The 17,023-nt window shown below is 37.0% G+C and overlaps 1 protein-coding gene across 1 annotated transcript in view; it reads right to left on the reverse strand.

Moving 5' to 3' along the window:
• LOC145987927 (cytochrome P450 4C1-like) overlaps positions 1-17,023 on the reverse strand; it is a 125,764-nt gene that overhangs the window by 68,119 nt on the left and 40,622 nt on the right. The window contains exon 8 of the mRNA XM_083122746.1: positions 9,959-10,068. Within this exon, the coding sequence (XP_082978872.1) occupies positions 9,959-10,068 (110 nt within the window). The remainder of the gene's footprint in view (positions 1-9,958; positions 10,069-17,023) is intronic.

Raw genomic sequence — 17,023 nt, forward strand, 5'->3', positions numbered from 1 at the left:
CAAGTACACTGTATCAGCTACATGAACCTTCTAGTTTTTGTTATGTGGTTGTATAGGATGGTGTTATTAGTAAAGGACACTTATACATGGGCCAAGATGCTATCAAAAAATTTGCACGTAAAATAGAAAATGAGTGCCGTCGCATAGCCCATGATATATTATTAAAATCAGAACCTATGCTACCTTTAACAGATGATCAAATCGAAGATTTCAACAGTACAGAAAAATGCTCGGTATTCAATTCTGAATTTTCTCATACAAATATCAAGGTGCGTCATCATCACCACACGGACGGTCGATATAAACAAGCTTTGTGTAGTAGCTGTAATATTAAGATCCAGAGACCAAAATTTGTCCCGATATTTTGCCACGGTGCATCTAATTATGATTTTCATCATCTGATCAGATACGAAGGGTTTAAGAAGCAGGATTTAAATATTTTAGCAGAAAATGAGGAAAAATATATAGCTATTAGCAAAATAATCAGTGTTAATGGCAGGCCCATATACCTAAGATTTCTAGATTCATATAGATTTCTGTCGGCTAGCCTTGCCACTCTGGCCAGTCAATTATCTGATGCCCAATTCAAAATTACCTCAGATACGTTTCCAAAATTGGACCTGAAATTGCTTAGACGTAAGGGTGTATATCCATACGATTATGTTACCGATTTTTCTAAATTTGACGAGTGTGCTTTGCCACCGCAAGAAGCGTTCTACAGCAAACTCGAGCATCAGGAATCACCGATGGCGATTATCGCCATGCCCAGTTGATGTGGACCAACTTAAAGTGTCAGAATCTTGGTGATTATCATAAATGCTATTTGACACTCGATGTGACACTCTTAGCCGATGTTACTGAGGCATTTAGAGCATCCTCAATACACAATTATTACCTTGACCCGGTCTATTTTTACAGTGCTCCAGGCCTAGCATGGTCTGCGATGTTTCTGAACACTAAAATAAAATTAGATCTGATCCGGGACCAGGACATGTATCTGTTCATCGAACAATGTATACGAGGGGGCATAGTACAATGTTCTCAAAGATATAGCAAAGCCAACAACAAGTATGTCCCTGATTATGATCCTGTACGACCATCAAACTATATATTTTATGTGGATGCCAACAGCCTAGTTATGCCATGATGGATAAACTGCCATATGCAGGGCTTGAGTGGGTTGAAGATTTTAATATTGAGGATCTTCAAGACTTTGATGACAGTGACTATGGCCTGTTCTTAGAGGTGGATCTGGCAAGTCCTGATAATTTACACAGCCGGTTTCCTTATCTGCCGCCAATACCTGAGGTCAAGTGTCCACCTGACTCTAAACAAGATCAAATACTGGTTACAACCGCAAACACAGCACTACCCTTCCTTGTCGAAAGCCAATGCTGACAACATACCAAAAATCACCAGTGTGGAGTTGGAGGATTTTACAGACCCCGATACACTAGAAACAGCCTATGCTGAAGATGATGGTTCTTTGGAGTTTGACATACAAATAGGGGATAAGCTGCATTTAGAAAATCCTGTAGTATCAGCTGCTGAACACCCCATAGTTGCAATATTCTTGTTTACGTACTATGTTTAGACAAACCATAGTTTAAGAGCTACACAAACCAGCCAGACGTAACTATAAGCGACTGCCAGTGGTCACAAAAGGAATAGACGCTCTGTGGCAGGCTGACTTGGTTAAGATGGCAAGTGGACAGCTGAAAAACATACACAAGATCAACAAGGGCTACAAGTATCTACTTACTGTCATAGATTCATTTTCGAAATATGCCTGGGCTGTGCCGCTCAAATCCAAGACTGGAGCATGTGTTACAGAAGCCTTCAAGACAATCATCAATCAGAGTGGCAGATTACCGCGCTATCTACAAACAGATAACGGTAAAGAATTTTATAATTTGGTGTTTCAGCAATTTGTTAAGAGCCAGTCAATACGACATTACTCAAGTTACAGCGATCTCAAAGCCTCTATTGTAGAAAGATTCAACAGGACCCTAAAAAGTCATATGTATGAGCAATTTATGCTTCAAAGGTAATTATAAATGGGTTGCTATGATACCACAACTTCTAGATCAGTATAACAATTCGGTCCACACCACAATTAATAAAAAGCCATCTGACGTAACCAAATCTGACGAGCAGCAATTGATCATCACTGTTTACTGTCCGAGATACCAGCCAACAACCAGAAGACCTAAATACAAGGTAGGTGATCAAGTAAGGATTAGTAAATATAAACACATATTCGAAAGAGGCTTTACTAGAAACTGGAGCACTGAATTATTTACAGTGGTTCAAGTTATATTACCTTGGACCCGTAACACATATATAATAAAAGACCATCACAACGAAATCCTCAAAGGCCGATTCTATGAAGAAGAACTTAGCAAAACTAAACAGCCCGACACATATCTCATAGAAAAAGTCATCCGCAAAAAAGGCAACAAGCTACTGGTCAAATGCCTAGGTCATCCAGAAAACAGCTGGATCAAAGCAGACAAAGTGATACTATGAACACCTGGGATGTTATAAAGCGACTACCAGAGCCCGAACAGCAGACTAAGAAAAATGGCAATCTGCTACCTGATAATATTCGTTGTCTTATTGTTGGGCCATCGGGTAGCGGTAAGACTACGCTACTGGTTGATAATTTTTTACTGGCACCTAACTGGTTAGACTGGAAAAACAGGCACTTGTACGTCTTTTCTAAGAGCTTGGAACAATTAAAATATCAGCAGCTGATGAAGCTATACGATGGACTGGATATAGCAACTTTTAAATCAGATGTTAAGCCACTCGATGACTGTCTCGATAACACTGTTGTTGCGTTTGATAACATTATACTAGATAATCAAAAAGAGGTTTGAAATTTTTTTACACAGGGGCGACACAAAAAAAATAGATTGCTTCTACCTGGCGCAGACCTTTTCCAAAATACCGAAACAGATGCTACGAGACAACAGCAATTTCATATGTGCGTTTCGTCAAGATCATGCTACACTCAAACACATACATGACGAGTATGTAGGTGCAGACTTAAGCTACAACGATTTTTCTAAGCTTTGTGGTAGGTGCTGGAACCAGGACAGCTGCGGGTTTGTCACAATCGATATGACAAGGAAGCCCAATAGTGGTAAATATAGAAGGAAATTCAATGATTTTCTAGACGTAGAGACGTATATAAACAACCATGAAACGACCAATCGTTGACGATCTTAATTTAAGAGAGTATCTTGTAAAACGATTTAAGGCATTGAAATCATATAACCGAGGTTTTTATGAACAACACAAGCGCACAGAACAGCCTATTATTGATGCTATTAGTGAACTGGGTAAAAATATCAAAACTGTTACAGAGCAGAACCAAAATTTGATCACAGAGCTTGTGTCGGTAGCTGCTCGGAACATATTAGATTTCCAATCAACCCCCTTTCTAGTATTCATACACCTAGTCCTGTTCGTCCTCAAAGAATCAAAGGTAGTCAGGATCCTATTGAATTGGGAATTCTTGCTCAAAAATATTTAAGCACACCTAAAGACAACAAAGACGAGGTCTTCGGGTTATATGCTGACACAGACCGTGACGATAGCATCATACATAAAATTGGCAATTTTTTAGTTACGTTTATGGGCGATGATCTGATTGTATATTGAGAATCTCATCTTGGAGAAAGAGGCGGTTTTCTTAAGTATCCTGGAACACCTGGATTGTGGGAACTGATGACTCGTAAACGGCCTGACGACTATACAGATCAAGACTATGAGCACTACAAGAAATACTATTAAAATCAGATGCCCTGTACCAAAACAACGACCCTACACAAAATAGAGTCAAGGCTAGCAGTGGAGCAAAATACAACAACTTAATCAAGCCCATATTGACACAGATCAAGACAGGTAGCGGGATCAAACAGTAAAGCACCCTTCCTAAAGAATTTGTCTTGGTTGACGATGTAAGAAAACTAATAGATAGGCTGCTCGTCATAGCCGGCCAAGAAAATGCCGGTAACCACAACTTTTACAACGAAAAAGTCGGAATTATGGATATGATAGCCACCAAATTGTCTAATTTTATAGTCAACGACACTAAGGGGATTGGATATCTTATAAAAATTATTAATACTCTACCGCCTAAATTTTGGAATATCTCTGAGGGTCGGGGGCTGGTTAATGACATCATAAACAAGCTGCCATTTGAGCTACACATTCCAGGCAATCAGTATTGTGGTTCCGGTACCAAACTAGACCATAGACTAAACAGAGGGGACCCTGGTGTTAATCCCCTAGACGCTGCTTGTAGAGACTATGATATAGCATACAACACACATACCGATCTTGACAAGCGACATGTGGCAGACAAAAAATTAGAAGAGGCTGCATTCGGTAGATTAGTAAGCAGAGATGCTTCTTTGGGTGAAAAAATAGCAGCGTTGGGGACCACCATAACTATGAACACCAAACAAAAACTAGGGTGGGGGTTGTAACCGACTAAATAAACTGGCCCGGAAATAAGTGTTACGACTTAAATGTAAACCACTTAATTAAGCTATGTAATCCCAGAATATGTATATAATAAACCTAGGATGAAGGCCAAGGGTGTTATGTATCAGATACCTTATGCAGGTCTTAAATCTCTTGGTACTATCGATAGTTTTTTAACCAAAAAACAGCGCAAAAAGAAAAGCTCTTGTCTTGCCAAAGGCCATGGTATGAAGTTGTTACTTAGTACACCCCAATTAAAAAAATTAAAGCAATCCAGAAAAAAATCACATGTAGGTGGCTTTATATTTAGTATCCCGCCTATCTTAGCAACACTAGGTGCAGTTGGTAGCTTAGCAGAGAGGTCGGCTGCCATAGCAAAAACAGTAATAGATGCCAAGAAGAATAAGGCCGAATTAGCTGAACAAAGGCGCCATAATCTGGCCATAGAAAAACAAGGCAAAGGTCTTAAAAGAGTCATAAATAAGTTTAAAAGAAACAAGCGCCGCTTACCAACCAAGATATTGAAGCTTTAATCGAACCACTGGGCATCAAAAATTTTAGAGGTGTGTACATGTCTGATTGTTTACCAGAACAACCGCTCAAAAAAGAGTGTGGCATAGTCAATTTGGATAGATACAAAAATCAGGCCACACACTGGATCTGCTATCTTAAATATTCAAACAAAGCATTTGTATTCGATTCGTTTGGGGGTATTCCACCTAATAATATACTAAAATATCTAAAATCTCATAATCTGTAATACAATGACGATCGTATTCAAAATTTTGAAGATATTAATTGTGGGCATCTGTGTTTATCTGTTCTTAGATATCTGTCCCAAATAAATAAACCATCAATTGAAGATTTTCGAAAGGCCCTGTGGTACCTAAAACATCATGGGCATATTCCATCTGACCAGTCAGAATTCAATCTTAAAACTTAAACTACAGGATGATATTATGTATCGCAAATCAATAGCTCTTAGAGCATTCTACGGCATGTACTTGATCCCTAATATTACACACCATAACAACACAATCACAGTTGGGGATCAAAAAATTGTCATCACTCCAGGGCAGTATAATATATCTACTTTAAATGCTAAGTTACCTAGTGGTGTTGTCTTAACTCAAAATTGTGTCACTCACAGAGTAGAGATTGTGTCTGCTACACAGACAGTGGATCTGGTTACTATAGCAGAGCTATTAGGCTTCCAGAACAACACAAAACTTGAACCAGCCATCAAACACACTGCTGTTAATATACCTAAATTCTTGGCCATAGAGACTCTGAATATTCATTGTAATGTGGCCGAGGGTATGATTACCAAATCAGATGGCATAGACACTCACAAACAAACTGGCATCATCTCAACATTCAAACCTAACTCTGAATTTATGGAGCCAATCATCTACACTCCATCACCAACATTATATTTTCCTGTGTGCCATAATGAAATCGACTACATTGAGTTGGTGGTCACTAACGAAAAAGAAGAATTAGTTGATTTTGCCGGAACCACAACAACCACCATCATAGAGATTAATATATAAACCAAATACATACTAAAAAATGGAGCATATCGAAAGCTACGAGCTACAGTCATTCCTTCCGAACCGTAGGACCTTTGCCAATTTGAATCAGCCCAACACAGAGATTGAGGTTGACCTTGACGTAGAGGATGACTTTATACACCCCAACAGAGCAGACCTATATATCAAGTTTGATGTTGTCAAGCTCGACGGCACAGATTATTCTGCTTACTCAAATATAAGACAATTTTGTACTGCATCTGTTTTCTCAAATCGAGATCCGAAAGCATGGTGTTGTCATAAACAGAGTAGACTACCCTGGTGTTACATCTACAGCTTTGGCCACACTGAATTTATCCAAGACCGAGGCCTCATATTACAAAATCGGTGGATTTGAGGCTGGCGATAAAATAAGAACCAAGAGCCACACTGTACTGTTTCCGATGCGCCTGTAACCTGGATTCTTCTCAGATTACAAATACATTGTGTGGAAAGGTGGTTTAAGAATCACATTTCGAAGAGCCGCCAATGATAATAATGCTTTGATGCGGTACAGTACATTAAACTCTACTGGTGCAGCTCTGCCTAATACCTACCTGACGAAGGCAGATGTGTTATTCAGACTATGGAGCTAACAATCCCGGTTGTTGAGTACGAAACCAGTTATGCTCTTAAATACAAAGCAGATATACTAAAAAATCCACAGGTGCCTTTACAATTTTATACATATCAATGTGTCCAGAAACCTGTCACTGGTAGCTATTACAAATTCGATGCTACGAATTCATTTTCTAATATACAATATGACATGCCAGATTTTGTGGTGGTGCTGTTTCAGTCAACAACCAGCAACAAAATTCAAGTATGTTCGATAACTGCAATATCAAGAACATATATCTTAAAATGGCAGAAACGAGGTGTTTCCTAGAGAAAATTATAATTTAGACATGTCCAAGGATGATTTTATTAAATTATACGAGGCCTACATAGCATACCTACATGCCATAGTGACATTTGTTTTCACCTAACTTTAATTGTTGCAGAGTTAACAATACCACAAAGTTATAACACATGCTCAATATGACGTCCCTCTTGCGCAACACACACGTGTAATCGTCTCTCCCATGACCTTACCACATTCTGAAGAACCTCAGGAGTTATTGCAGTACAGGCATCCACAATGCGTGTGCGCAAGTGGGCCAGATCCCTGATTTTCGTAGCATACACCATGGCTTTCAGGTGTCCCCAGAGGTAAAAGTCCAATGGTGTCAGGTGAGGTGAGCGTGCAGACCATTCCACAGTCCCTCGGCGACCAATCCAGTGGTGAGGGAATTGTTGATCCAGGTACTGACGGACTATCATCCCATAGTGCGGTGGAGCACCATCTTGCTGGAACCATTCAGGATAGCTCCCATCCTCGGACAGTAAGGATGGTAGAATCTGCTCCCGTAGCAGATGCAAGTAGCCCTCTGCATTTAAGTTGCCCTCAATGAGAAATGGACCAACAAGTCGGGAGCCCCAAGTACCACACCACACCATTAGCTTCCAGCCTCCCGTCACCTTGCTGGGATCTGTCCAATGTGGATTTTCGGGTGACCAGTACCGCAGATTTTGCTTATTCACCTCTCCCGACACATAAAAATTAGCCTCATCACTGAACAGAATCTTGCTACCGACGGCAGGGTCACGTGGCAGTTGTGCTATAGCCCACTCACAAAAATGCAAACGCCTGTCTGGATCGTCCTCACTAAGGTGCTGCTGCAGCTGTATCTTATATGGATGCCAGTGGTGGTCACGTACAATCCTTTGAATTGAACCCCTGCTGACACCGCTTTCCAGCGCCAGTCTCCGTGTGCTACGGGTTGGGGACTTTGCAAATGATGCCAAATCCGCTTCAGCAGTACCCTCATCCGTGGCTGTTTTCGGACGTCCATGTCGCGGCTTGTCATCCACAGATCCAGTATCTTGGAACTTTGCCAGCAACTGGCTGACGGCCACATGTGACACCGGTTGTCTTGCAGGATTGCGGTTATTGAAGTCTGCGGCAATGTCACGCGTACTTCTCTCCCCTGACATCAATATGATGGCAATCCGTTCCTCACGTGTTAGTGGCATTTTCGTTCAGATCAGTGAAAAAGGAAATATGCTACTCTTGACACGATCAATTCACATCATCACACTTTTAAACTTTTATGTAAAGACAAAACACAATCGTAATTCCCATGCCAACCAATACAACAAGATATGTACATACCGGTAAGTCAATATCCGGACATTTTCAGTGATTGGTCTAACAATAAATACCACATAATCACATACTAACGATTGTTTGAACAATAAACATTTAAGCAAAAAGGAAAGGACGTGTCACTCTCCCATGCGGAAATCGCCCTTAAATTTAAAGTTAGGTGAAAACAAATGTCACAGTTGTTTTCCTGGTGAAATTCTAGCCCATTTTGATATGTCGCACGACCCCCTTCCCATTTAAATTTCTGAAGTTGAATTCAAGATGGCGGACATCAAGATGGCTGCCGACCATGCGGGTTACGTCAATCTGGTTCCCCCTTTGGCCTGATAACGATCGGTCATCGCCATTTTCACGTTCCATGCCGCAGTGGCGTTATACTGGGGGTGTTAAGTGACTTATTGAGCCACCCTGTAGATTGTGCAGTTGGTGGTAGTATGTGTGTGTGTGGGGTGGTGTACTCCTGCACTGCGACTTCGAATACTGCTTGTAGTTATTCATCTTCATTTTAGCGATTAGCCAAAAGTGGGAAGAAATGTGATGTTAGAGATGATACATAATAAATTAACCATGCGTTCTCATCGTTGCGGTTAAACAAAGTGAACGGAAAAGCGACGTAAAAGTAGGCTAAATACAAAAATTTGCAATATATATAATATACTAACTGAAGAAAATTTACTGTAGGAAATTTAAAAACTAACCGTACCTTTTTATACTGTATCACCTTTTATATTGCAGAAATTGGCGTGAAAACCAGTGTGTTCTAAAAAGTATTATCTTAAAATTTGTGAAGAAAATATTATGACGAAAATAATTGTAATTCCAGAAAAGGCATTCCTATAGCATTAAGTTCTTGCCAGTCAGAACTAACCTATGTATTCGCAATGAACAAGGCTGTTCACGTGTTCAGCCATTGACTGTTACAAGGTTTGCTTTGTCACCCTAATGGGAAACCCCTCTACCGAGTGGCTGAATTATAGTAAATACTGCTATACTGCTAGGGCATAATTCATCTCCAAGAAATAGAGCACAGATTTTTGCACTGGAAGTTGTAAGATACTTGTTTTACACAGTAAGAAGTGAATTTTCTGTCGCTTCCGCGGTTAATGCTAAGTTGACGGGACGAGCAGAAGCCCCGCCTGCACGCATTTCTAAGTGATGACGTCAGAGGATCTCCTGTCTATGGAGAGGACGTTTTCAAATCCGTGACGTAGTAGGTGAATTTCAGCGGTGTTTGAAGGCGTGTTTCTCGAGAACCGAAACAAATATCGCCGAGATATTTTGCACATCTCATGTTTGTGTCATTATCTGTAAAATGAATGGATTTAGAATGTTTTTCATGTCAAAGTGGAAATGTCAATTGTATTGGTGATAATATAACAAAACTCGATATCTATAATTATTAAATTATCAGCAGCTCTCGTGTAATTAAAGGAAGCTGACTATCAGGCTTGAACACTTAATGCACTCGAACAAAATAAGTTAAGACACTTGTTAATTTAAAATTTATTTTGTAAAGTATTATACATATACTGCTATGACTCTGTGACGGCACATCTGAAATGCTATCCTTTAATATTCAACCGAAGAAGCACCTTAGTGCACAGATAAAAATTATTAAAAAACTTAACACTTTAGCTCAAAATAATAAATTCCGAAATACTCAGTAACATTTCTCACTTACCTCGAACATGAAAGTATCGACCTCCTCTCTTATTTCTTCGTCCGTGAGCACTTCGCCGTCTTTGGAAGCTTCTATTAACAAATCTAGGAACGCTAGACGCTTCTTCTGTCCTGAAATAGAATTTTTCAGAGTCTAACTTGCAGCAGATATATTGAAATAGATATAATTTTCTTGACATGAATAATTCTTGTCTATGTTTATTCTACGTTCATAAATTTTTACTTTCATCTCGGTAGCTGAAGTCTCCCTCTAAAGACATAAAAATATAACAACGTATTCAATTGTCTGGATAATAAATCCATATTAATATTTGGAACCAGGTTTCCAAATCACAACTCTTACGTACTTCCAATTCTGTCACATATCAATACATTAACAAGAAACATTAACTTTTACATGCAATACAAAAGATGTCAACACAGTTGCTAGACAGGTATTGTTACTTCATTTTGATATAAACAAAAAAAAAACTTTTCGTATGCGATTGAATTTGTTATGATGTTTAAGAAAATGTCAGATAATACTAATATGGTCATGCAGAAAGAAGAATTATGTTTTTCAATATATTTGTCCTTATTGGGAAATATTAATTAAATTGATGCAAAGTTATTGTTATATATATAACAATATGAAGAACAAAAAGGTGCATACTTTCAAAAGAAATGAAAAATGTTAAGGACGAAAATCAAGTTGTTAGAATCAAGTCAAAGAATGGATGAATGAAACCAGAGAAGTTGCCACTATTAGCTCGTGAAGTAGAATGAAAGGCTCTGAAAGTGAACAGAAATGAAATATGAGAAACGTTGTTCTCATATTTCGTGGCAAAAGAAACTGCATTGACCCTGTAGAAGTGAAACATTCTGGAAATTAATGTAAGATAGTATCCTTTGTATTTATTTTCTATGTGTGGAAATGTCTATGAAAGATGCTTTTGACACATAAAGATTAATAAACTTGCATTTAAGCTTTTTTAAGTTAGTAGTAGAGATAATGGTTCGTTTGTAAACATTTATTTGCTATTTATTTATTTTACCCTGATTTCAGCTAATTTTCTAAGGGGGAAAGATCCAAAAAATCCAATTTTTTACTATTTTATAGTATAAAAAATAATTATGTTTTTTTATCAAAGCTCACTCATAGGGGACAAAATTTACTTTTGTCTATATTAGTATATTTTGAGCATGTATTTACAATTATTATATTCTTAAGAGAAATAGATATATTGATAGTGAGTTTGAGTTATTTTACAATGCTGTATAGTGCTGCGTATATAATTGTTTCTTAAATGTGGGTATATATTCTAAGTTATGAGTACTGCAGTGCTGCGTATATATAATTATTTCTTAAATGTGTGTGTATTCTGAGTTATGAGTACTACAGTGCTGCGTATATAATTATTTTTTAAATGCTTGTATATTCTGAGATATGAGCACTGTACAGTGCTGCGTATATAATTATTTCTTAAATTCTTGTATATTCTGAGTTATGAGTACAGCAGTGCTGCGTATATAATTATTTCTTAAATGTGTATATATTCTGAGTTATGAGCACTGTTCAGTGCTGCCTATATAATTATTTCTTAAATGCATGTATATTCTGAGTTATGAGTACAGCAGTGCTGCGTATATAATTATTTCTTAAATGCATGTATATTCTGAGTTATGAGTACTGCAGTGCTGTGTATATAATTATTTCTTAAATGTGTATATATTCTGAGTTATGAGCACTGTACAGTGCTGCATATATAATTATTTCTTAAATGCATGTATATTCTGAGTTATGAGTACAGCAGTGCTGCGTATATAATTATTTCTTAAATGCATGTATATTCTGAGTTATGAGTACTGCAGTGCTGCGTATATAATTATTTCTTAAATGTGTGTATATATTCTAAGTTATGAGTACAGCAGTGCTGCGTATATAATTATTTCTTAAATGTGTATATATTCTGAGTTATGAGTACTGCAGTGCTATGTAGAGTATGTAAAATTCTGAATGAAGCAAGTCACTGAAGCTCTGAACTGTGCCTGTATATATATATTTTTGACACATATCTTTTAGTTAGAGCAAGCATGTCTGTTCACCACCACCTGCTACAACGAAATATCCGAGCATTCTTATGCGATCCCTTTTATACCTTACGAATGCAATATAAATAAAAACGGGAAAACCCCGATTTAAAAAACTTACCTATTCACTAAAAGATGACATAATGAAGAGCGTTGAAAACATACGTATTTATTATGGAACATTGAGCAAGCTTCTAACGTACGTCAATACATTCCCCTACTAAGGTCAACTTGGCATGCGTCAGTAACTTTTATATTCTTATCAATACTCGTCACAGGAAATATAGCATTGTTCGTGTGTGACGTGGGGGGGATGTGTAGACATGAAAAGGATTATTACTTTTTTCTATTTATAGCATGAGAAGTTGAATATGAATGGACCCCCCCCCCCTTTTGATTCTTTTCTTCTGAATATTTTCCAAAATTATTAAAAAGCCTTTATCTCGAGAACCAAGTGACATAGAAAGGTGCGGTTTTTGCATTCGTTTTGTTTTGATGTTCTCTTTAATTTGAGACCAAACTCGATAATAAAATACCCAAAGGAAATAATGCCCATGAATGTGTTTGGTTTTAAGAAGATTATTTCAATAGAGAGAACTCCAATAAATATGGATATTTTTAGAGATATTTATCGTAAACTAAGAGGTCTGGTCATCATACATCTTAATAGTATTTCGTACCAAGTGGATGAGGATACGGGTAAACAATTACATGTATTTAATAATAACCAAACATCATATGAAATCCCTGTGACAGGGAAAGTTCAAATAAGTATCTCGCCACCCAATTCCGCAATTGTACACATAGGTCGAAATTTGTACAGGATTAAACATAGTACATTACTTCGTGATACGTTTTATGATGTGGAAGCTGGTGAATTTTTGTATGCTGAGATCATTGGAGAGTATGATAAATTAATTCTTCTCTGTTTATCGAAACAAGAATAATCTATCCTCATATTAATATATAAAATACCTAAAAACAAAAAAAACATGGATATATTTGGTAATAGAAGGCGACAGGAGATTCCAGATAACCCCAGCGAGATCGCTAGTTTAGATGCACGTCTAAAGAAACTGAAATCAGATTTACTCATATTACAGAATTCCCTAAATCTAAATATTCAAGCAGAGATTACAAATCATCAAACTCAACTGATTGATCCTATAGTAAAAATTGATGGAGAACTCAAATCTTTGCTTGAGAAATATACTAATTTAGCTTCAAAAGATAATCTTCAGAACTTAGAAGAGAATATTGCCAACTTGAAAAAAGAACTTGATAAATTTAGACAAATCCAGAGAACGAATACCGAACAGCTGAAACAGCAGTTAAATGATCAGGCAAATAGTATTCGTATCGAACTGCAAACCATCATCCAGAATATCAACACTCAAGAAGAATATGAGCAGGTAAATGCTAGTATTGCTAAATTGCAAGAACAGTTTCAATCTTTCGAAGTTCCTATATTGCAAAGTATCAAATCTGAATTACAGACAGATGAACTGCATACAGCTATAAAAGACGTTCTATCGAAACTACAGACATTGGAAGATTTTATCAATAATTTACCTTCATCTTCTGAATTAAATGCTATTGCTCGGAGCGTTGCCGGCATCAAATTGCAGTTGGAGACTTATGAAGATTTTGCGAAGATACAAGGTACCATAGCTCACATAGAAGATACTATGGCAACTATGAGAAATGAGCTAAAAAGTGTACAGGAAACTCTGGAATCGAAACTGCCTGGCATTACCGATATTCTAGCTATAGTTCAACAGCAAGTTACTAAGCTTGAAAGCTTGAATACTGAATCAGAATTATCGCATTTCCATCATCTTATTGACGACATTCAGAGTAAATTGAGACACTGCAACAGTCTACACCTACGCAGGATGACATAATGCAACTGCGAGAAATTTTGAAAAATGCAGCTGATGCAACAGAACTCGATGCTATAAAATTAACTCTTACCACACTTCAGAATACTGTAGCTGCTTTGCCTACTTCTCAGGAAATCAGAGCTATGAGAAGAGCAGTACAACGAATTTTAAAATCTGAAGATATCAAAAATATTCAAGTAGAAATTGCGCAAATCAGAGAAACTGTTGCTAGTCTCCCCAACAATCAAATAATTAACGAACTACATGCATTATTTACAGAAATCAGATCTTGCTACCCAGAGTTCTTGTAGAAAATTTACAGGAGATTATTTCTAATATTACGTTACAAATTACTACTCTTGAAGCAAGTCAAGAATCTGCTTTGTCAGGTTTTGCTACTCAACTTCACGATCTCAAAGAGGAATATAAACAACTGTATGTTGATGTAAAAATCAAACCTAGCTACGATGAGTTGGTTCGTACTATCAACGAACACTTGGAATCGGTATTAAGCAGACTAGATGACGTAGATACTCGTCAATTTTATTCTATGGAAATTGTTAGGTTACAAAGTGTTCCAAATGCTCGAGGGCACTGGACGTACGCCAATGCTGGCAATGTTTACAAATTATATCCGTACACTCAGGTACATGATTTTTTTGTTGATGGTAGTTTACGATTTCTGAAGTTTAGTTTTCTTAAAACATGGAAAACATATTAAAGTCCTCAGTTTACTATAGTGCGACAAGATGGTATACACAAGGCAGTTCAAATACCTATTGCATACTGGGGTGAGTCTACCAATAAATATAAAATACATGACGACGAACAATTATCAGTTTTTAATATTGAAATTGGTGACAAGCTAGTATTTGACATAAAGCGGTTATACCCTGAGGACAATCCATTTTATGCGATATTCTCACTTCGAACTCGATGTCAAGACAAGATATAGTTTACGAATTAAACAAACCAGCCCGTCGCAATTACAAGCGATTAAGTGTAGTAACAAAAGGTATAAATGAATTCTTCCAGGCTGATCTGATTGAGATGGCCCCTCCAAGGGGGATTTTAAAAAATTTGGATAAGATAAATCATGGTTACAAATATATGCTTACAGTTATTGATATTTTTAGCAAATATGCATGTGCTGTTCCCCTAAAATCCAACACTGGTACTTGTGTTCCGAGGCTTTTAAGTTAGTGAGGGAAGGATACCAAAATATTTACAGACAGACAGAGGGAAAGAATTTTACAATTCTACATTTGCTAAGCTAATGTAACAACGTAATATTAAACATTATTCTACATACAGTGATCTGAAAGCTAGTATAGTGGAACGATTCAAAAGAACTTTAAAAAATCGCATATGGAGACAATTCACTCTACAGGACAATCATAAATGGGTGCAAATTTTACCCGAGCTAGTTCATGATTACAACAATACAGTACACAGTACTATTCACATGAAACCTGCTGAGGTAACCAAATCTGATGAGCAACGATTGATTTCTACTGTTTATTGTAAAAAAGATACATACACTATCAAGAAGCCAAAGTAAGGGTAGGGGATCAGGTAAGGGTCAGTAAATATAAACAGTTATTCGAAAAAGGTTTTACTAAAAATTGGAGTACGGAGTTATTCTCAGTGGTTCAAGTTTTACCAGGGAATAGAAATACATATATCATAAAAGATAATCATAACAAAATTTTGAAAGGGATATTTTATGAAGAGAAACTTAGTAAAACAAAATATCGAGATACATATCTAATCCAGAAAATATTGAAGGAGAAAAATAATAAATTGTATGTGAAATGGTTAGTTCTGCTAGACAAAAGTTGGATAGAAGCAAACCAGGTGATTCTTTGACACCAACATGGAATGTGGTACAGCGTTTACCAGATGTAGTGGAAACTAATAAAAAAATGGAGAGTTGTTACCTGATAACATATGATGCCTCATTGCAGGCCCATCAGGTTATGGAAAAACCACTTTGCTGGTTCATACTTTCTTGCTTGCCACAAATTGGCTAGATTGGAAAAATAGACACTTGTATGTATTCTCAAAGAGTTCAGAACAACCGAAATATCAACAACTCATGAAGCTGTACGAGGGACTGGGCATAGGTACATTTGCATCAACAATAAAACCTCTCGACCAATGTTTGAAAAATTCTGTTGTGGTATTCGATGATGTTATTCTGGAAAATCAGAATGAAATTAGAAATTTTTTTACACAGGGTCGTCACAAAGAAATAGACTGCTTTTATTTAGCTCAAACTTATTCCAAAATTCCCAAACAGTTGCTACGAGAAAATACAAACTTAATCTGTTTGTTTCGTCAAGATCATACTAATTTGAAACATGTATACGATGATTATGTGGGAGGAGACTTAAATTACAACCAATTTTCAAATTTCTGTTCATCTTGTTGGAACAGCGACGATTTTGGATTTGTTAATATCGACATGACTCGGAAACCTAACAATCGTAAGTTTAGAAATAAAATCAACGACTTTTTAAACGTTGAAAAGATATAAAATAACAATTAATAAAAAATAAAAAATATGACGAAACATAAAATACAAGTAGAAGATAATTCGAAATTACGAGAGTACTTGTCCAAACGTTTCATAGGTTGGAAATCAGAGAATCGAGGTTTTTACGAACAACACAAGCGTCAAGACCAACCTATTATCGATGCAATCAGTGGTCTTGGTAAAGAGATTAAGAGTGTTACAGAACAAAATAAAAACCTCATCAATGAATTGGTACCTCTTACTGCTAAAAATTATGCAGATTTCTCTCCTACGCCATTATCTAGTATCCACACTCCACAGGTACTTAAGGAACCACCTGCTAAAGCAGCTATAGAAGAATCAGAGAAAATCGAGTTGGGTCCCCTGGCAAGAGATGATTTGAGTACTGGAAAATTCGAAAAAGATGAAGTATTTTGTTTGTATCCAACTATGGAGGGTAGTGAAGGTGTAGTATGGAAAATTGGCAAGTCTAAAGTAACATTTGAAGGGGATAACATAAAAATTAGTTTGGGTGGGAGAAACAGCTGGTAGAAATATCCTGCTACCGTAGGGTTATGGGAGCTTATTACCAAAA

The sequence above is a fragment of the Lepisma saccharinum genome, chromosome 5 (assembly GCF_977018435.1).
Source record: "Lepisma saccharinum chromosome 5, izLepSacc3.1, whole genome shotgun sequence".
NCBI lineage: Eukaryota > Metazoa > Arthropoda > Insecta > Zygentoma > Lepismatidae > Lepisma > Lepisma saccharinum.